Consider the following 21637-nt stretch of genomic DNA (forward strand, 5'->3'; position numbering starts at 1 on the left):
GATGCCCGGCAGTGGGTCAGGGGTGTGCGCTGGCCTCTTTGCCCTTGCAGGGGCCGTGGGGGGCGACTTTCCAGGAGGGACCCAGAGCAGTCCCCTCCATGGCCACATGAGGAATGCCATGTCATTTCTCTCTCAGTGGGCCCCCAAACCACCCAGGTTCCAGAGGGGCTTGGGTGACACTGGTGATGTTGAAGTGTGGCTGGCAGGGAGGGGGCCACACAGTTGAGTAAGCAGTAGGTGCAGCTTTATTTAATCTCTTTATTCACATGCAAGACGGATGGGAGATGTGGACAACAGGAGTGAACCTCACTGTCTCAGGAGAGTGGGTCTGGGAGCCTGAGGCCTCCGGAGAGCAAGCGGGAGGAGAGGGGAGGCTGGGGGCTGCATGCATAGGAGTAGACAGGAGACAGAAACCAGATGGGCCATGAGCAGGGGATAGTGGGAGAGGAATGAGGCATGGCAGGGCGTGGGCCAGGGTGTCACAGGCAGGCTGGGAGTGTCAGGGAGAGATATTCGGGGTTTGGAAGGAGGGGACCCCTAGGACCAAAAGGAAACTGGAAGCTCGCCCTGGTCGGCTTCCTGCCTGGAGCCTCCACACTGTCCCAAGAAGCCAGTGCCCACATCTGTTAGCTGCCAAGGTCCCACCCTCTGGTCTGGACAGAGCTGGGGAGAGGTTTGCTGCCTGATCCCAGGAGCAGCAGCTAGGCCTGGGATCCCGGGTGCAGCCTCAGGCTTTGGGGTGGTGCCTTCCAAAGTGCACACACAGGCGGCTCTGAGGGGTTCAGAGCAGGTCAACACACCCTGGGGCTCTGGGAGAGACGGGCCAGGCTGATAAGGGATGGGATCACAGCTTTGCCATCTACATAGCAGTCCTGGGGCCCAAACAATCCAGCTTGCTCCCCTCAGCCACTCAGAACAAACGCCTTAAGTGCTGACCCACTCACCCGGTGCTGTGCTAGGTGCTGGGGATGGGAAAAATAACAGGCAGAGGTCCTGCCCTTGAGAAGTTCAGAATCAAAGGAACTAAAGGCAAAGATCTTCAACTCCCAAGTGAGGCCTCATGCTGATGGAGCCAGGCACAGGGAACAGGGTTCCTGGGGAGGAAGGAGGGCGGAGGGAGGGAGGGAGGACAGGCCGAACGAGATGAGTTTGAGTTGGGTCAGGAGCAGCTCAGGATGGGCTTTCACGTTTGCCCGCTGCGCATGTACAGACATATGGAGGCCCTGCAGGCCATGGCTCAGCTCTGCCAGACCTCCTGGGGGCCGGCTGGTGCAGAGCCATTTTGCAGCAAGGAAGGGAGAGGAATGACGTCAAGGAGAAGCCTGGAGGCTCAAATGTGCTTCCAGATGGATGGAATAGCCCAGCCACCTGTATCCAACAATCCGTCCCTCCCCGGTAGGGAAGATCTGCCCTGCACATCCACCTCAGGTGCAGGCCCTGCCTCCCGCTTCCTCCCCTTCCGGAAGAGCCCTTATTACTCTCCTGCTGGATCGTACAGCTCAGCACCCTGCAACTCGGACAGACTCCGAACTTCATCCCCAGCCTGGCTGAGAGAGACCCCACCTGGCTCTCCAACCTCCTACCTCACCTGGCTGTTCTCCCTGGCACTTCGGGCTCATTCCCAAGTCTAAACATTGTTCAGAGCCCTTCCACCCCCAAGGAACCCTCCCCTTTGCCCCCATGGCCCCTCCTTTGAGGTCTGCATTCCCTTCCTTGTCACCCTGGCCCCACTGTCCCCCTGGTTGACCCTTCTGTCACTTAGGGTCTGCACTGCTCCTCCAGGAGAATCTTACTCTGCCCCACTTGGTCACCACACTATTGTGACCTTCTGCAGAGCTTCCCTAGCTCCTCAGTATCCAAAACAGGAGTCTGCACCCAGCAGGCTCTCAGCCCTGGTACAATAATGTTAAGCTGGATGGAAGCCTGCAATGCCTGGGTCAGTGTCCAGACTCCGCAGAGAGACACCTGCTCACCCCAAAGAGGACACTAGAAGCAGCTGCAGCAGAGATGGTCAAAAGATGGCCAGCGGGGGTGCCCTGGGAGCCAACTTGAGGGAGGTGCAGTCAGATCATTCCAGCTAAGAATGGAGGCAGAAAGAGGCCGATGGTCCCCAGGAAGCAGACGATGATAAACAGCCAGAGGAAGATCCTGTCAATGACCATGGCGACGTACTTCCAGTCCTCCTTCACCTGTGGGGAAGACAGCACACAGTGACGGGGCCCAGGCCCAGGAAAGGGGATGGGTTCCCCCCATGCACAGCCCCTGCACAGATGGCCACTGGGGGCAGCAGTAACTGCCCCACAGAGACCTTGGGGAGCAAAGGTCAGCGCACGGAGCAGGGTGGGTGGAGGGGAGGGACGGGCAGTTTCAAGGCTCCCCTGATGATTCCCCTCCCATCCCAGCCCCTTCACATGTCCATGTTTTGCTCCCAGACTATAGGTAAAGGAGGCTAGAGGGACGCAAGGAGGCGGCAGGACCACCCAGGGGCATGGGCCCTTCTAGGGAGTCTGCAGTGACTTCAATGCAACACCGGACTTTGCTGCCCACAGGTTGCCTCCTCACCCACTTGCTGGAGCTGGGGAGAGGGAAACAGGCGAAGGTGGCTGGGACCCCTGGCAGGCTGGGGGTGGAGCAGGGGCTTTGTAGAACTTGGGCTCACAGCCCAGACAATGGAGCCTGGATTCTTCACTGCTCCTGGATGACATCATGATTAATTTCCTTATCTATTCACCAAGGCCACTCATAATAACCTCCCAGCCTTTCATCCTTCCCTAGGCTGATAAGAGTAGTGGTAGAGTAGTGGCCCTGACCCAACTCAAACTCATCTGGTTCAGCCTGTCCTCCCTCCCTCCCTCCCTCCGCCCTCCTTCCTCCCCAGGAACCCTGTTCCCTGTGCCTGTCTCCATCAGGAGGAGGCCTGTGCTACAGTAGTGGCCTGCTCATGTAACAATGGCAGACAGGGGCTGGGGCAGGGGTTAGGGTGTGGCCAATGCCATGGCAGGGGCAGGGGAGTGGAGTCCACCTGGCACAACCAAGAATCTGCAGGGTTTGTGGTTGAAGAGTGAAGTTTGCAAGATCCTCAAGAGTCCATAAACAAGAAAGCAGAGGAAGAGACCATCCAAGACAAAAGACAAAGGCTGACGCTGCAGCAGCTGACTTTCTAGGTCTCTCCTGAAATGCTCCCCCTGCTTCCCGCCACCTCCAAGGCAATGGTGGGAGCTGGCGGCCTGAGGGAGGCATGGGGTTCAGCATCTGGGGTCCTCCCTCTCTGGCTCTCAGGCTCCCTATTAGGCTGAGCTGCTCATGCCTGACCCCATGGTGTGTAAACTGCCACCTGCCAATAAATGTCCTCAGAGGGGCCAGCTACATGTGCTCTCTCACTATTTATTCCATACTTCTTTTTTTTTTTTTTTTTTTTTTTTTGAGACGGAGTCTCACGCTGTTGCCCAGGCTGGAGTGCAGTGGCGCGATCTCGGCTCACTGCAAGCTCCGCCTCCCGGGTTCATGCCATTCTCCTGCCTCAGCCTCCTGAGTAGCTGGGACTACAGGCGCCCACAACCGCGCCCGGCTAATTTTTTGTATTTTTAGTAGAGACGGGGTTTCACCGTGGTCTCGATCTCCTGACCTTGTGATCCGCCCGCCTCGGCCTCCCAAAGTGCTGGGATTACAGGCTTGAGCCACCGCGTTATTCCATACTTCTAAGGACCATGACTGAGGGAAGTGGGTCCTCACGGGAGGGGCCTGGGCTGCCCAAGCTCACACTCTGTGGTAAGGTGGTTCCCCGCTAAGTAGATGGGGTCACCTAGGCTGGCCCCTCTCCCAACCCCAACGCACCGAAGAGTCGGCATCCTCAGACCGCAGGTGGTCGGCAATGTAGTGTACGCCTTCCAGTGCCTTCTGCATGCGGGGTGACAGCAGCAGCTCACCCTCCTGCAGCACAGCCTCAGTCTTGGGACCTGAGGCTCCGGAGTGCAGGTGGCCGTGGCTGCAGAGGGTGCCCACAGAGGGGGCCACGTGACCTGCACACGCCCATCTGTCCTCCTCCTCCACCACCACCTCCCTCTCCTCGGCATCCACGTTGGTCTCCAGCCAGTGATAAGAGGGGCTGAGTTTCAGGCCTGGGGGGTGGCAGAGCTCCAAGGATGGCAGGGGCCGGTTCATCAGAAGCCACCGGGGCACACAGCCCAGAAGGGCCCCCCGCACCCAGCGGGGCATGGTGTGGGTGCTGGGGGAGCGGTGGTGCACATTGAGCACGAAGACGGTGATGACGATGGACAGCGTGACGAAGATCATGGTGAACAGCAGGTACTCGCCGATGAGCGGGATGACCAGCGAGGTGGACGGGATGATCTCGGTGATGAGCAGCAGGAAGACGGTGAGCGACAGCAGCACCGAGATGCACAGCGTGATCTTCTCGCCGCAGTCGGAGGGCAGGTAGAAGACCAGCACGGTGAGGCAGGAGATGAGCAGACAGGGGATGATGAGATTGATGGTGTAGAAGAGTGGCAGCCGCCGGATGACAAAGGCGTAGGTGACATCAGGGTAGATCTCGGCACAGCAATCGTACTTCTTGCTGTTGTAGGTGCCCGTGGCATTGACAATGGCCCACTCGCCGCTCTCCCAGTAGTCCTTCAGGTCCACCGTCTGCTCCATCTGCTCCAGGTCGATCTTGGCCTTGTCATAAGTCCAGGAGCCGAACTTCATCTTGCAGTTCTGCTGGTCGAAGGGGAAGAAGGTGACGTCGATGCTGCAGGAGCTCTTGTAGATGGCCGGGGGCACCCAGTGCACAGTGCCCGTGGAGAAGAGGTGGGCCTTGGTCATGTGGGTCACTGCAAACTCCCCATCTGCACTGGGGAGAGGAGAGGAGCTGGGGAGACCCCTGCACACCCACCTGCCTGAGCCAAGCTACTCAGAGAGCTGGCAGCAGGGGAACCCCAAGAACCAAGTCAGACCCGGCCACCCTGGTGGGGTTTATTTATACAAGTGTGTAAGTCTCCCCCGGCACACACATTTATAGCCACTGAGCTGTCTTGTCAATTACTACCTTCTTAAATACAAAAGGAGGAATTGTGAGGAATAGAGTGAAGTACCAAGAATTCTAAAAACAACCACTAATAACATTTTGATGATAAATATGTGTATATAAAATGTAAAACGATTATATATACATTATCAATATATGACAATCATATATATTTGTGATCATGGGGTATATGCCATTTGATTGCCTATTTTTAGTCATTTAATATTTTATTTCATTTGCAGTAAGGAAAGAGTTGAATAGACACAAGGCCAGCCACACCACAGGGGAGATGGAGATAGCGTTCAAAGCATCTCTTCCAAACTTCGCAGGTTAGGGGTTTTTCAAAGGCAGTTTTGGGGAAGGGGGGTGTGGCCAGGTGCTTGCTGCTGATTGGCTGGGCAGAGATGATATTGCAGTGGGTCAAAGCTGTCCTCCTGTGCGCTGAACATTTAATATTTCAGAGTGATATCTATGAGTCTAGCAGATGATGAGTCAGCCCCTCAGGAGGGCGATCCCTTTCCACCTGGGATCATCCTTGCTCAGAAGAGACCTAACATCTTTGCGGGTGAAGATACTCCCTTGAATGTATCCATTTAACATGCGTTTTTGAGCCCCTCATCCACTAGGGCCGGTACCAGAGCTGTGCAGAAGAGGAATATGAGAAAGGTCCCTGCCCTTAAGGAGCCATGAGGAGATGAGACGTCTCCAGGAACCACTGCAACATCAGGGAGGCAGCTGGCAACACTAGGAGGGCGGTCTGGGTGCTCCTCGGGCCCTTTGGGGGAAATCTGGGAGGTGAGCAGGGTCATCGAGAACCCTGCCATTTGGAAAAGGCCTTGACTGATGGTAGCATTTGGCTGAGACATGGGCAGAGAGCTTTCCGGTAGAGGCTCGCACAGGGACAGAGAGTGTGAATCAGGGGTATTGTGGGACTAGGCATTCAAGGGCCCACAAGGAGTCTGGGGACACTGGAATAGTGGTGACCAGTCAGGCAGCACTTCCTGGAAGCCTCAGCCCCTGATTCCACCAGGAGGTGGCTCAGTGGACTCCTGCTCTAGTCTTTAACCATCCTCCCTCCCCCTCTAATTCCCACAGCCAATTCTAAAATCCAAGAAATCAGAGGAGTCCTTGGGAACAGGGGGCCTTATTCCCCCATGGAGTAGTTCCATGGTAGAGATATAGGCAGGCTGGAAATAGGAACTTTGTAAGAGAGTAACAAATACCTTGAGACAAAAGTTAAAAAAAAAAATTCTTTTTTGAGGCGGAGTCTCACTCTGTCATCAGGCTGGAGTGCAGGGGTGTGATCTCGGCTCACGGCAACCTCCATCTCTCGGGTTCAAGCGATTCTCCTGCCTCAACCTCCCGAGTAGCTGGGACTACAGGTACACACCACCATGCCCGGCTAATTTTTGTATTTTTAGTAGAGGCAGGGTTTCACCATGTTAGCCAGGATGGTCTCAGTCTCTTGACCTCGTAATCCGCCCGCCTCGGCCTCGAAAGTACTGGGATTAGTACTGGGTGAGCCACCGCGCCCAGGCAAAAACAAAATTGTTTTAAAGCATTGTGTCACACACAATGACCACTAGATGGCAACATGTGCTCATTTGGGGGAAGGAACCTGGCAAACTCTTTGACGCCTTCCTGTTAACCTTGAGTGGGGTATCTGGGTGGAGGGGAGCCTTTTCTAAATGTCAGCAGGACTTTGGCTTGGAATTTTGTACCCCCAAAAAAAAATTTCTTGTAATTAATCAAGTAACACTAGCTGAAGTCTTATTGGGTAACCCTCAAACTCAAAGTCATAGTTGATGTAGGACTTTGCTCCTGACCTCTGCCACCCCTAAAGAAAACAGAAACCAGAGGATCCTGGGTGCCAGCTATGGGGCACAGAGATATGACAGGGTGGGGAGTTCGTGAGTCCCGCAGCAGCTACAAACACTAGGCACCTGAGATGTGAGAGCTGCCAGTGTGAGAACTCAGGATGAACACGTGTTCACCAAAGTGACTTAGGTGAAAGGGCTTAGTTCTGACCAGAACTGGACAGTGTAAAAAAACCATCTGACCCATCTGAAGACAAACAATCCAGAAATGGGTCATTTTTCCTTTTATTTCTTTCTTTAAAAATAGCATTTCCAAAGTAGGATCAAATGAATTGGGAAATGCTGGGCTGGGTGGATGTCTTTGCTGCAGGACTTCTAATAACATTTTTAAAACGCTATTGTGCTCTGCCATTTTCCAAAAGACTTGGGTGGGGATGGGGGTGGGTGTTACATGCAATGTTATCCAAAATTACTTGACCACAGAACCCTTTTTCATACCTATTTATAACTCAAAGAAGCCATGCTCTATAGCCCCACCTTAGAAAACATTTTTAGATGAACGTAACACCAAACATCTTTTCATTTTAACTTCTTAACTTCTAAGGGAAGAATTGCCTGATACCAAATACAGAAATGAAATTATAGATGTCTATTTATTCCATCAAAATATTTTTTGTTGATTTTTCTTTTGTTCACTGGGGCTCTCTTTAGACTCCTCTGCCTTCAATTAACTTCTTGACATTGCGGTCAAAGATTACTCCTTTTTAGTCTTGAAGACAACTACAAAATAACGTGATTGGGAAAAAGGAAACTGCACGCCAAGGAAGTGCATGGCCTTTGAAGGTGTTGGCCGATGCTGCCTGCCTGTCTGACCAACACTGCCACCCCTCACAACTTCAACCCCAAGGCATTGTTTTTAGAGCCTGCACCACATTTCTCAAAGAATACTCCGTATTGACAAATCTCTGTTCCTCTAGCACAGTGCCAGGCATCGATACCTAACAGGTGCTCATCTGCCATTCATTTTGGTGTAGAGTGAGAACAAAAGAAAAGAAATGAAAGAATAAAGAGAGAGGTGGGGGAGACATGCTCAGCAAAGCAGTCGAGAAGGAGGCGAGGAAGCTGACACCAGGGGTGCCCCTCCCAAGGCCATGGACCCGGCCCCTGCCAGTTGGCCTCCCCTCATCCCCCCAGGACCCCAGTGGCTTCCTACTTGTTGTAGAGGACAATGTCGGGGATCCAGATCATCTCAGAAGGGACCCGGAGAGATGTGATATTGCCGAAATCGGCGGGGTTCCATCGCAGTTTGTAGTCGCTCCACTCCTGTGCGTGGGGAGGAAGTTGTGTCAACCTCGCTTTCAGGGAGCAGCCTAGGGCAAAGCTAGCACACCCCAGGGATGCCCAGAATTGGGCCAAGCAGCCCCCTTGGAGCAGCCAGGGCTCCCCACCCAGCCCAGAATAGTGGAGGGAGCTGCGGTGCTGGGAACGGGCTCTTAGCGAGTAACCAACCTTCTCGCTTTGCCTGGACTTTAGTAGTCAAGGTCCTGGGCACATGAAGTTCACCCTTGTCCTGCCTCTAGTCCTCGTTCTGCCAATCCCTGGCTGGATGACCTTGGTGGGCCACCTCACTCATCTCTAGTGAAGTCTCTCATTTTTAGTGCATCAGAGTTTATGGTTTGTTTTATACTCTCCATCTAGCAAAAGCCTCCATGGGACAGCTAAGCAGGGAATGCAGAGCAAGTGAAAGCACCTCCCCCATTTAGCAGATGAGCAAACTGAGGACCAGAGACAGGAAAATCAACCTGCCAGAGGCATACAGTGAGGCAGGGGAGTTACCCTGGGACCTTCCAACTGCACTCCCAAGTGCCCCACAGGAGTTCCACCAGAGATGGAATCGGAGCCCTGCCTCCAAGGCCTCCACCAAGGCAGGTCCAAGTCAGTCCCCCTGCCTCCATCAGGTTCATATTCTCTCTGTATTCCATCTGTCAAGTTTTCAGGTCCAACCAACATTTTGAGGCACCCACACCAAATTGGGGTACATTAATCCTCCCAGGCATGTGGTAGTAGACTGCGTTATCCTCATTTTGCAGATGAGGAAACTGAGGCTCTGAGGGGTTACGTAGCTCACCCAGTATCACAAGCTAATCAGAGGCATTGCTGACTGGCCTGACTCATACTCCAGTACTCCTTCCTTGCCCTGCCACCCCAACCCTGAAACCCAGGTGACCAGCCCATGGGGACAATTGGGTCAACCCAAGTTCTAGTCTTGCCTCCCTGCACACACACACACCACATGACTGGGTAGCTTCCAAGTTCCTGCTTCCCTCTGGCCCTCAGTTGTCACATCCGTAAAGATGAGCCAAGTGACCCCTAACAGCTCCTGGATTATGGCATCAGAGGGAGGGAAGATTCCGACCTGAGCGGGATCTGTGCGTCCTTTCCTGAGTCTAACTGGGTTCTATGACTGTCTTGACCAGTAGTATACAACAAGATCAATGCTGGCCCAGTTTCTTTTACTCCCTGTCTCTTGGGACCCTCACTCTGGATTCCCTGAACCACTAGGCAAGAAATCTGACTCCCCTGCTGGAGAGACCCTGAGGGTGCCTGAAGGGGACGAGGGGCCCATCTGAGTCCAGCCTTCCAGCACCTTCCAGAGCCTTCTGGACATCCCCGCTAAGGGACATATGTGTGAATTAAGCTGTCTTAGACCCTCCAGACCAGATGAACCCTCACTCAAATACCACCAAGTAACCCTAGTGGTCACCATGTGAAGCAGAAGAAACCACCCAAACTCCTGGCCATAAAGCCATAAGATACAGTGAGCTAGGAGCTGCTGTGAGCCTGTAAGTTTGGGGGTATTTGGGTGGCAGCATAGACATTAAGCACTCAGCGTTCTCTCGTAGGAGCCTGGGGATCGGAGTCAGGCACAGCTGGGCCCCCTTTTCCAGGCCAGCTGCTCTCTGCTTCCTGCTCTCCTGAGCTGTAAAATGGACAGAATGAACCCCTCCTCGGGCTTTGGGGAGGATTCCGAAGTAGCAGGGATGAATGGATGCCTGCTCCCAGGAGAGCACCACGTGGCTTTCTAGTGCCTGAGGCAACCTTCTCAGGCACTAGACTCAAGTCTAGCCACCAAGAACACAGGCCCTGTGGAAAAAGTCAGCTTTGGGAACATCCCATGTGGCATCTGCTTGGTAAACTAAGTTCAGGGTCTTGCTGTCCCTTGGTCTTTCACTAGCGAAGAAGTCCTAGGGGGGTCTGGGGTCCATGGATTCCCAGTAGGCTCCTGCCTGGACGGGAGGAGGGGCCCTCACCTGTTTTAGCCAGACGTTGGTGGTCATCATTTGGTTCTTCTCATCCTGGCCCAGAGACAGACAGGAGCAATTAGAGGGGTTGGCCCAGTCCCAGAAGACAGGGTGGAGTGGGATGGGCTGTTTCAGACCCTCTGATAGGACACTCCAAGCCCATCCCGCCCACCATCCGCTCTGAAACCCCACACTGACTCAGATTCTCCAGGATCGCACAGGCACTGCTGCCAATCAATGCCCTCCTAGGAGGGAGCTCCAGAGCTGGGAGAGGGAAGGGTGTAGCAGCCCCGGGAAGAGCCGTCCCCGCCGCCACCCCAGGTCACTGCGGTGCGTGAGGGCTGGGCCGGGGTAGAGGAAGGGGGAGCGGGGCGGGAAGAGGTTGGGGGTGGCGGGAAGTGGTGGGTGGTCTGGGATCTCCTTCCCCGGGGCCAGGGGTGGGAGGACAGGCGCACCACGTCGATGAGCTGAGCGATGGACAGTCCGAAGCGCACAATCACCACGTCTGAAGTGTTGGGCACCGGGCGCGCCCAGCGGTTGTAGCCCCGGAAGAGGTGTTTGAAGAGCTGGTCCTCAGCCTGGGTATGGGATCCTCCCTGCGGCAATGCCGTGGGACTGGGAGAGGAGAGGGGGTCTCCAGGAGCCCTGGGAGGTGGGCGCTTGGCTTCCTCTCCACCTGCTATCAAATCAGAGCCACTCAGCCTCATTGAGCCTCAGTTTGCTCATCTGTAAAATGGGGATACTTATCCAGAACCTATCTCAAAACACCGTTGAAGATGGCAGATGATAATGTCTATCAGAGCTGAGCACAGCATGATAGGCTGTGGGGTCGTGGGAGCTCAGGAAAGGTCAACTGCTTTGTGATGTTGGAGAAGAAAGGAGTGGGAACTAGTGCTGCAGGGGTCGAGGGGAAGGGGCAGAGGCAGGGAAGTAGGGAAACATGAATCTACAGACAAGATTCAGCCCCATATGGAGGAGCCCCTGCGGAGACAGGGAAGTGAAAGAGATGCCTGGTCTAAGTCGGGGGCTGCAGGGAGAAGGGCTCCGGCATTGCAGTGAGCCTGGCCAGGGTCAGCGGTCTCCCGTTCCCACCCGCTTGTTGGATGAACCATTAATGCTAACAGGGAAATAGACCGCTTTGGGATCCTCCCCAATTTTTTCTTAAACCGTGGGCATGTGCCACTTCCTATCAGATAAACAAAGCTTTTCAAAATGTTTCTATGACATCACTCGTGTCAGTTTTCACTGTGTTCAGCAAACAGCTTCACCCCTTCAGGGCTCTGCTGTCCAAGCAAGTCGAGAACTACAGCTCCAAATCCCAGAAAAACGTGTCAGCACCATCTGGGACAGAAAGCGCTGCATCCCGAGTGCCTCCTGTATCCCGGATTCTGGTCACAAACTTTCGTTTAATCCTCACAATAGGCCTGGGAGGTACACAATACTATTTGCATTTTGCAGCTGAGGACATTGAAGCTTGGGGACATTTAAGGTGACACAGATGCTAACGTCAGAGCTGTGACCGCCCCTCCACCTCTCCCAGTGGAACCAGCAACCCGGCTGATGGCCTCTGAAGTCCCCTGCAGCTTTGACGGTTGCAACGAGTCCACCTGCAGACTCCTTCCTACAGTTTGTGAGCCAACAGGCGTGAGATGAAGTCTTACAATGACAGGTGACAAGCACTCACCTGCTGGGGTCAGAAGGAGCCACCACAGACTGAGCTTTGTGAAGGACAGGAACGCAGGACGGGAGGGGCCCATGGCTTCCCCTGAGCATCAGGAGGTCAGGTCAGGGCTTCACTGTGGGTTGCACCTCAGACCATGTCCCCAGCAGAGCTGCTGCTGGATTCTGCGAGGCTTCCTCTCACCACCAAACCTGAGCAAGCCAAAGAAAGGGCTCTTAGGGTCGTGTATCCTTGACACAGGCATATTTCTGTTTCTCACGTTCTACACAGGCATGAAATGTGAGCAAAAGGCCCTCAGCAGGCTTCTCAGCAGTTAAGCGCTCCTGGGCTCTCCCTGGCTTATTGAGGAATCAGCCTCTTCCTCTTTCTCCAGTCAGCCAGCGACTCTGCCCTAAGACCAGCCCTGACCTGCTGGACAAAGGAGGGCACAGGATGGGACCGAGGTCCCCATTGTTTTGCCTCAGTGGTCATCTGTAAAATGGGGATAATCATACTGCAAAGAGTGATCAATAAAAGAATCAGGGTACTATTCACAAGATCCAAAGGGCGGAAACAGCCTTTTGTCCAAACAAATGTCCATTAGCTGATGAATGGATGGACAAAAGGCAGTAAATCCTTACAACGGAACATGATTCCACCGTAAAAAGGACTGAGGTGCTGACACTTGCTACACCATGGAGGAACCTAGAAAGCATTCTGCAAAGTACCAGAAGCCAGTGGTAAAAAGCCACGTACTGAAGATGATATGTAAAATATGTATTTGGTCTTCAATCCTATTTCCTGGAATACAACTCCTAAGATACTTGGAATCTGCAAAATGATGTCTTTTTGCATGACCGGTGGCTGGCAGCCCCTAGGCAGCTGCAAGATGGGGCTGGTCACAGGAAGACAAAGGCAGGCTTTATAGGGTTAGGACTTTCAGCCCCGCCCCTCAAACCTCCAGGGACAGGAGAGGAGCTAAAGGTTAAGCTGATCGCCAATGACCACTGGATTAATCAATCATGCTGCATGATGAAGCCTCCATAGAAACCTGAAAGAACAGGTTTTAAAGAGTTTCTAAGTAGCAGAACATTGGAGGTTCCTGAGGGGTGATGAGCCCAGGGAGGGTATGGAAGCTCTGTGCCCCTTGCCAAACCTTGCTGTATGCATCTTGTCACCTGTATCTTACACTATCTCTTATAAGCTAGTAAACCAGTGTTTCCCTGAGTTCTGTGAGCCATTCTAGCAAGTTAGTCGAACCCAAGGAGGGGGTCATGGGAACCCCAATTTATAGCCAGTGGGTTGGAAGCACAGGTAAAACAACCCAGGACTTGTGATCGGCATTGACATTGGGGGGCAGTGTTGGGAACTGAGCCCTCGACGTGTGGGATCTGAGCTGTCTCCAGGTGGATGGTGTCTGAATTGAATTAGAAGGCACCCAGCTGATCTCTGCTGCAGAACTGACTGCTTGCTTGTGGGTGGGGAGAAGTCACAGAAGTTTTCCGTGTTGATTGTTGTGGAGTGAGAGCAGAGAAAAACAGTTTGTGGTTTTTCCTACACAATGTATGATCCCATTGATATGGAATATGTAGAACAGGCAAATCTATAGAGACAGACGTAGATTAGTGGTTGTGGGGTGGCAGGAGGGAGGGATGGGAAGTGACTGCTTAATGATCACTGAGTTTCCCTTAGAGGGGATAAGAGAGCTCTGGAACTAGATGGTGTGGTATTGCACAGATGTGTGAATATACTAAAATTCACCAAATTGCACACTTTAAATGGGTGAATTTTATGGTATTTTAATTATATCTCAAAAAAACTTATTAAAAAATAAACAAACACCTCGTGGATTAAGAAGCAGCAGCTAGGCCGGCGCGCAGTGGCTCACGCCTGTAATCGCAGCACTTTGGGAGGCCGAGGCGGGTGGATCACGAGGTCAGGAGATCGAGACCATCCTGGTTAACATGGTGAAACCCTGTCTCTACTAAAAATACAAAAAAATAGCCGGGCGTAATGGCGGGCGCCTGTAGTCCCAGCTACTTGGCAGGCTGAGGCAGGAAAACGGCATGAACCCGGGAGCGGAGCTTGCAGTGAACCGAGACCATGCCACTGCACTCCAGCCTGGGTGACAGAGCAATACTCCATCTCAAAAAAAAAAAAAAAAAAAAAAAAAAGCAGCAGCAGCTACCTCTCTTGACTGTGGTGACAATGATATTTGCCAAACATGAAGAATCGATACACAAAGGGTTCTAGTGACCAGAAGGACACGGATGTCAAAGATCGGGGTAAACATAATGTTTCATGTGAAATGAATGTTTCATAATTGGGAAAGTCGGGAAAAGCAGTATTTTAAAATATTATTTTATATAGTGTGTGATTTAAATCATATATATATATCACTAAAATAACATTATTGCCTTACAAGCTTACACATTCAAATTAGCATTTTTTGAAACAGCCCCCCATGGGGAGAAGAGCAAGGCCTTGTGTTCAGGGACACATCGTGTGTGCGGTCTAGGGAGATAACAATGGCTCTTGGTACAACTAGTGAGTGCAGGATTTCCTTTGGGAGGGTGAGAATGTTCTGGAACTAGATAGTGCTGATGGCTGCACACTGTTCCAGTTGTACTGAATGCCAATAATGATCAATTTTATGTTATGTGTACTGAATCACAACTTTAAAAAAAGAATAAGGGTAAAAGTGGCTTTAAAAATATAAACCAAGGACTGGGCACAGTAGCTCATGCCTGTAATTCCAGCTCTTTTGGAGCAAGACAGAAGGAGTGTTTGAGCTCAGCAGTTCAAAACCAGCCTGGGCAACATAGTGAGATCCCCCGTCTCTGCAAAAAAAATTAAAAATTAGCTGGGCATAGTGGCGTGTGTCTATGATCTCAGCTACTGGGGAGGCTAAGAAGGGAGGGTCGCGTGAGCCTGGGAAAATCAAGGCTGCAATGAGCTATGATCATGCCACTGCACTCCAGCCTGGGCAACAGAGCAAAATCCCATCTCAAAAAGAAAGTAAAAATCAAAGTAAACCACCAGGTATGAGAGAATCAGAATTATTATTCATGGAGTTGTGAAACCACTTTTATCTGGTCATTCTCATCCTCCCACCCACCCTGACCCAGCCTCTCAACAGTGTTTCTGGTGCCACTAATCCTCCATCTCTCCCAGGGCCTGTTGCACCAACCCATCCTACCCTCCTGGCAGGAGATGAGAGCAGGGCTGGTGCTGGCAAACGTGGCTTCGAGTCCTGGCCCCACCACTGGCTGGTGGTGATCTGTGAAAGGTCACTCAATCCCCCTGGGATTTTGTCTTAAGATAAAGATCGAACACTTTCTGCCCTGTGGGAGGAGTGACGGGAGCAAACGGGGTCATTTGTGTCCATGAAAGTCCCTGGGGAACTGCAGAGGGCTGATCAGGGAACAGGTTGCTCTTGTGGTTGTCAGGGCCCATGACCCAGTGGCATCGCACAATGACAGTTTGTGTCAAGTAGGAGAAGAGGAATGTGGGAAGGATTTCATGTGTTGGAATTGCTGTCGTATACTGACTATAGCACAGACACCAGAGTGTTTGGGGGGAAAAGGGCCCTCCTGCATCAATTTCCCCAGAAGGTTTCAATTCAAAGACTTGTTGGAAATAGAGGATTACATCTGGGAGAATATTGCCCCTGTCCACCCGCTGCCCTTATCTTCCGTGCCACCCTACACCCCACCCTGCCCTGGGATTCCTCACTTTGTCTCAGTCTTAGAGGTTCCTGGTTCCTACCTGGCTCTGAAAATCCCCAGCTGGCAAGTGGAAAAGGCTGGTGGTTCCCAGCATATGGAATAAGCTGCCCGAGAGAGCCTCCCAAAGCTCTCCCAGAACGGTGCCTCCATGGGGAAGAAGCAGGGAGTCCTGGCAGTGGGAAGTTTCTCCACAGATAGGCCTGATATACACAGCCCCACAAGAGCTCTCATTCAGGAGTGCAGCTTTATATAATGTTTAAACTCACATCGCCCTGCAAATTATGCAGAATGCTTGTACAGCACCCACCCCAGCCTGGGCATCAGCAGCTTCTGTGGCTCGGGTGAACCGCAGTGGCAGGGTCTGGGATCTCTGGCCCTCGAAGGTGCAGGGGCTTGTCCCCAAGGGACTTCCCCCAAGCAGACCACTGCAAAGGAAACAGCACAGCTACCTGATTACCAGAGAGGGCTAGCATTACCATCTTGCTCTTTTCTCTTTTAATCTCTTTTCTACATATAAATAGATCACCTGTGTTATCTCTGGGCACAGGAATTAGAGGCGAATATTATTCTTTTTGACAGTTTTCTGCATTTTCCAAATTTCCCACTATCAGCATGTATCGGTTACTTAATATCAGAATAATTTTCAAGTGGACAGCAATACCTGTGGTGTGTTTTACGCACCCTCCCCTCTTCTCACAGCAGCAGGAGCTCACCCAAACTCTGTAGATTTGACTCCACTCTTCCGTCGGAATGCAGTGCAGTTCATCAATCAGCTGTGTAAAAAGTGGAAGCAACTCCGGTATCCAGCGACAGATGAATGGTTAAACAAATGTGGTCTATCCATACAATGGAATATTATTTATCCTCAAAAAGGACAGAAATTCTGATCCATGCTACAACACGGATGAACCTTGAGGACATTATGCTAAGTAAAATAAGCCAGTTACAAAAAGACAAAGACATTGTGATTCTGTTTATAGGAGGTTCCTAGAATAGTCAAATTCATAGAGACAGAAAGTAGCATGGGGGGGTGCCAGGAGCTAGGGCGAGGGGAGTGAGGGGCTGTTGTTCAATGGGTGCAGAATTTCAGTTTGGGATGATGAAAAAATCTGCAGATGGGCAGTGGTGATGTCTGCACAACAATGTGAATGTTCTTAACACGATGAAGTATATACACTTAATAATGGTTACACTGGTAAATTATGTTATGCATATTTTACCACAATAATAATTTTTTAAAAGTCAGCTGTGTTCATCTGGAATCACCTTAGGGCTGAGGCCCGGGAAATGGGATTGCCACATTGATCTCAAAGGTCAAATGGGGGCTTTCAGAGAAAAGTGGAACTTCCTGTCGTGAGGTCGCTCCTTAAGGGTGACCACTGTATCTTATTCACCTCTTCCCTCCAGCCCCAAGCAAAGCCCCAGCCCACTTTGTGGGTTCCACGTATTCAGAGCCACCTGCAAAAGGTACCCAGGGCAGGAGGAGGGCTCTGAGAGCCTGAAGAAGGAGACCAAGGCTTGTCACTTAATTTGGGGAGCAGCACGGCGTCAAACATTTGCACTCATAGTGTGATTGTTGACTCTTTTCTTTGTTTATCTTTCCACTACCTCATTCATTTTGTGATGTTGTTGTTGTTTCATGCTTGGACTGTAAGAGAATGTACTGCCTCATTCTACATCAGGGCCAACAGTGTGCCAGGCACCAGGGACAGGGAACTGAGTGAACTTGAATAGAGAAGAACCAAAAGGAAGGAAAATGCTAGAGTCTCATCCACTCATCCACCCCTAATGTGGGGCATGATTTTATTCCTTTAGCCCCATTGCTTCCAAAGCCATCCAGGGAGGTCCCAAGTTCCCCAAGGCATCCTTTCCAGGCTTTTTACAACTCTCCACATTGGGAAGCTCTTCCCGGAGTCTGAATCTGCATCAGCGTCTGAGAGATGCTTGAGTTGGGTTGACTTGAGTTTAGAGACCCTAGTGTTGTCATCAGAGATTAAATTTCGTTAACACCCAGGGGAAACTGCAGAGGAGGTGAGGTTTTTTCTCTGCTCTCCACAATCATTCAAACACCTGATAATCACAAAGCTGCCATTCTGGTTCCTTGTCTCTTGTCTCTTTCATCCTTTCTACCCTGGAGGATTTAAGATCCTCAAAGATCTCATGCCCATTTACATGTGACTCAGTGCCATCTAGAAGTTTCATTTGCTAGTTAAAATAAAGAAGAGTTGTGAAATTCCATGGCTTATGTCTACTTTCATACAGGCATAAAGTTTTTGCTAGATATTAGAACACAGGGCTGATTTGGTGCAGGGAATGAGGATTTCAGAATCCCCCCTGATGTTAATTCCTAAAAGGTCTTCCTAAGAACACCATGCATTTATGTTTTTTTCAGATTTACAAAGTACTTTTGCAGCTTTGACCTATTTGGGCCTCACATGACCCCTAGGAGGGTGTGGGGAAGAGATATTATTATCTCTTTCATGTAAGTTAAAAAGAAAAAAACTGATATTCAGAGAAGTTGACCAAAGCCACATAGATAAAAAGTGATGAAGCTGAGATTCAAGCTAAGATCTTTAGCTTCGAAACTAGAATGTGATAAATTATAATGTGGTGTTAACTAGGGGGGCAATTTCATATAAGCAACTCAGCCAGTACTCACCTGTGTTCTGTAGACCCTAGCACTGTGTCTGTCATTGTTAAGCCGCCATCAGGACTGAGGTCTGTTGAGGACAAGTGAGGAGAGGGAACAGGCACCTCACCCCAAAGCTAGGTCCACCTGGATCCCAGATTCTAGGAGGTTCCTCTAGTGCAGATTCACTTTCTTATCCAGCCAATCAATATCGTTGCAAATTCCAAAGCTATCATGTGTTTCACCTTTTAACCAAGTGCATTTTTTTAAAAGGAGATTTTTTTTCTCCATTAGTGAGGATAGGAATCCAGGCATACTAAAATTGCATCATGTAGAGATCCAAGGAGAGCCACCCTGGACCCCCCAGAAGAATGTGCAAATAAGATGCGGTGACTCTAGAGGATGTATTCCCAGCAAGATGCCTCAAATCTGCACCCCCTGTGATGAGCCCACTATATCATTTCATTTAACTTATCACTGGAAACCAAAGGAGGAATTGTTCCAGGTGATTGACAGTAATTAGAGGGAACTTCCACCTCTGGTTAGGAAGATGTCAAAAGAAAAAGAGCTGCACACTTTGACCCTCTAAGTGGCTGGATTGGCAGATTTGGGGAAGAGGAGAGAATGGAATGAGGTCCCTGGTTGTAAAGTGGGTCTAGGTGAATGGGGTGTACAGAGAAGCCTATGTAAAAGAGATTGCATATGTAAAGTGCTCGGACATCAGTGTCCCCATTGGGCTTGTGTCGCTGCTCATGTACACCAGTGCCAGCCACCCCCACCCCACCCCCACACTCACTGCAGCATCTCTAGCCTGCTTGAATCCTGGTTCTATGGAAGTCAAGGTGATTTGAGCTCACTTCCCTGCCCATGATTCTACTACTGCTGTTTTCAACTTCCCACCCACCAGCCCACATTCTCCTCTTTTTACTAATACTTCCTTCTCCCGAAAGGCTGCTTCCATCCCATCTGGTTCCTTTCTACCGTCCAGAACCTCCCCAAGCATACGGGTCTCAGCTTTTTCACAACTGGCAACACTACACTCCCAAAGAAGCCCCTCCAACTGGTACTGTTTCTTCTTCCCAATAAATTCACTAGAGGTGCTTAGGGGCTAGAGGGTATATTTCTAGCTTTTATATCTGCTTTGCTCAATCACAGAAGTTTAACATCTCAAGGTTGGGTGGGATCTGGAAGGTCATCTGAACTACCACACCAGCTGATGGAGGAATCCACTTCACAAACGCCAGCCTTGGAACAAGCCCAGCTGTAAAGAACTTGAAGAACCTTGGAAGGTATTTGCCTTCTAAGTGAGTAAATAGCATTGGTGTCTTTTAGCCCTTTTAAAGCACATAGACAATTTACTGAATGAATAAATAAATGAACAAAAGAACAGACAGCAGTAATAAAGACATAGGAGCAGATACAGTATAATAAAGCCACTATTCCTGAGACTGGGCTAGCCATCCTAGCCAGGAGGTGTTCATCGTCACCTGGCTGTGGACAGCCTCAGCAGGGACAACCAGGAGACTAAAATATTTCTAGGAGCAGGTGACATCCAGCATTCCGACATAAGTACCCAGAAACTGCTACCCAGAAACTGCTAGTATTTCTCCTGAGTACCCAGAAACTGCTAGTATTTCTTTGACCCCACATCCACAATCTCTCCACATGCATGCCACCCGCAACATAAGCCTTGGGCACCTTTCTTACCTGTGGTTACAGAAGAAGACAGGTCATTCAAAGGATGCAGAGAACCAGCCTGGCTTGGACATTCTGGGCAGCTGACAAAGTCACCCCAGAAATAGAGTGGCAGGTACAGAATAGAGCTCAGTCACTTCATTTCATGGTCAAACAGAGGCTGAAGAGTGAGGGTTTAGAGACACCCCGTCGAGCGGAGGACTTACGTGAGAGGCAGCTGGCTTCCCAGGGACGGCTGGGCAAGCTCTGCAGAGAGGTGGGTTTTCCTGGGGCTGTCCAGCTCTGGCAGCCAGAGCAGCTTCATGCGGGCACCACTGACAGCCCAGGCAGCCCAGCACAAGCGATTCAGCAGGTGAAACGCAAGCCTGGCCCCAGGAGGGGATGAGGGCTCAGCACTCAGCACACAAGCTCACAGGCTCACGCCGCTCTCTCTGTCACACACACACACACACATACACATACACACACACACACACATAGCCTCTCTGGAGGGGAAGGAGGAGGAGCCTGTGACTTTCCAGCCTGTGTCTGGTGGGGACAGTGGCAGCTCTGCCCTCCCTCTGTCCAGTCACCACGACGCTCCCTTCCCTGCTCTCTGGACCCCTAGAGACAGCCTGCTAAGGAAGAGAGAGGAGCAGCTGGGCCAAAGACTGCTGATAGATCAGGTGCCACGAGGACTTCCATTGTCCTGTGGATTTAGCCATGTAGAGTTTTTTGGGGGATGTTGGCAAGACGACTTTCAGCAAGGAGTAAAGACAAAAGTATGATTTCAATGAGTTCAGGGGCGAATGGGCCAAGAAGGCTAAGTGATAAAAAGTAGAAACAATTCTCTCACAGACTTTCCCTTTAAAAGAGAGAAATATGAGGGTAACTGGAGGGAAATGTGGGCTCAATATGTTATTGAGTCAGGATCACTGCCTGGGGCCCCTGAATGCAAACACAGGTTCTGGGTCCTGGGTCCTGGGTCTGTCTGTCAATATAGCAGTAGAGTTTTGAAATGAGGAATCCACTTCACAAATTCCAGCCTTGGAACAAGCCCAGCTGTAAAGAAATTGAAGAACCTTGGAAAGTATTTACCTGCTAAGTCAGTAAATAGCATCGGAAAAATTGGAGTAAGGACAGAGCTGCTGGCCAGTCAGCCCACAGTTCTCTCCTTGCCCTCCTCCCCTGTGAGACCCCTCCCCCCACCACCCTAGAGGACCACTAGTCACTCGCGTGGCCACCCAGTGTGGCTGCTTCCTTCTCACCCCCTCAGCCTCCTTGCAGGTGACCTTGCCTTTGATTTTCCGGAGAAGTCTCCTTTTCTCCAGCATCAGATCGGGACTCCTGTCTCCTCCTGTGCATGGCAAATCCTGGCCCGCTGTGATCTTGACATCACCCCATCTATTAACAGCCCGGGTTTTCTCAGACCCTCCCTCTCCTCCCCACTTGTTCATTCCCTTCAGAACCTAACTAAGCTTATCCCCAATCCTAAAAACGCTATTTGGTTTCGGCTTTTCCCTCAAGTTACTTGCTAGCTCTTCTCCCTTATTTTGTTAAAAGCAAAGTCCCTGGACCTGCCCCGGCCACGAACTGCTGAGACTGAATTTCTAGCTCTGCTCTTAAACAGCTGCATAATCCTGGACAGGCCTCTTCAGCCTCCTATGCCTCAGTTTCCTCAGATGTAAAAAGAAGATGTGAACAATGGCTCCCGCCTCATAGGTTCACTATGAGGAGTCAATTAGCACAAATAAACACAAACACACACATGCATTGTGTGTACACATGTGCATGCGATTGTTAG

The 21637-nt window shown here is 51.0% G+C and overlaps 1 protein-coding gene across 33 annotated transcripts; it reads right to left on the reverse strand.

Annotated features, from left to right (window-relative positions):
- Window positions 1-227: 227 nt before the first annotated feature.
- CHRNA2 (cholinergic receptor nicotinic alpha 2 subunit) lies at window positions 228-20384 on the reverse strand. Of its 33 annotated transcripts, none has more exons than XM_028852491.2 (9): window positions 19867-20365; window positions 16244-16303; window positions 15838-15955; window positions 11827-12014; window positions 10598-10818; window positions 10152-10196; window positions 8054-8163; window positions 3835-4713; window positions 228-2189 (listed from the first exon to the last, which is right to left on the reverse strand). In XM_028852491.2, the coding sequence occupies exons 8-9, from the start codon at window positions 4702-4704 to the stop codon at window positions 2064-2066; spliced, it is 996 nt and encodes a 331-aa protein (XP_028708324.2). In that variant the 5' UTR covers window positions 4705-4713; window positions 8054-8163; window positions 10152-10196; window positions 10598-10818; window positions 11827-12014; window positions 15838-15955; window positions 16244-16303; window positions 19867-20365; the 3' UTR covers window positions 228-2063. The 33 variants fall into 33 exon arrangements, with proteins under 33 accessions (XP_028708324.2, XP_077799446.1, XP_028708320.2 ...); XM_077943320.1 differs by having other exon boundaries at window positions 3835-4844; XM_028852487.2 differs by having other exon boundaries at window positions 3835-4849.
- Between the last annotated feature and the right edge of the window lie 1253 nt (window positions 20385-21637).

This window comes from Macaca mulatta, chromosome 8 (assembly GCF_049350105.2).
Source record: "Macaca mulatta isolate MMU2019108-1 chromosome 8, T2T-MMU8v2.0, whole genome shotgun sequence".
In the NCBI taxonomy this organism is placed as follows: Eukaryota; Metazoa; Chordata; class Mammalia; order Primates; family Cercopithecidae; genus Macaca; species Macaca mulatta.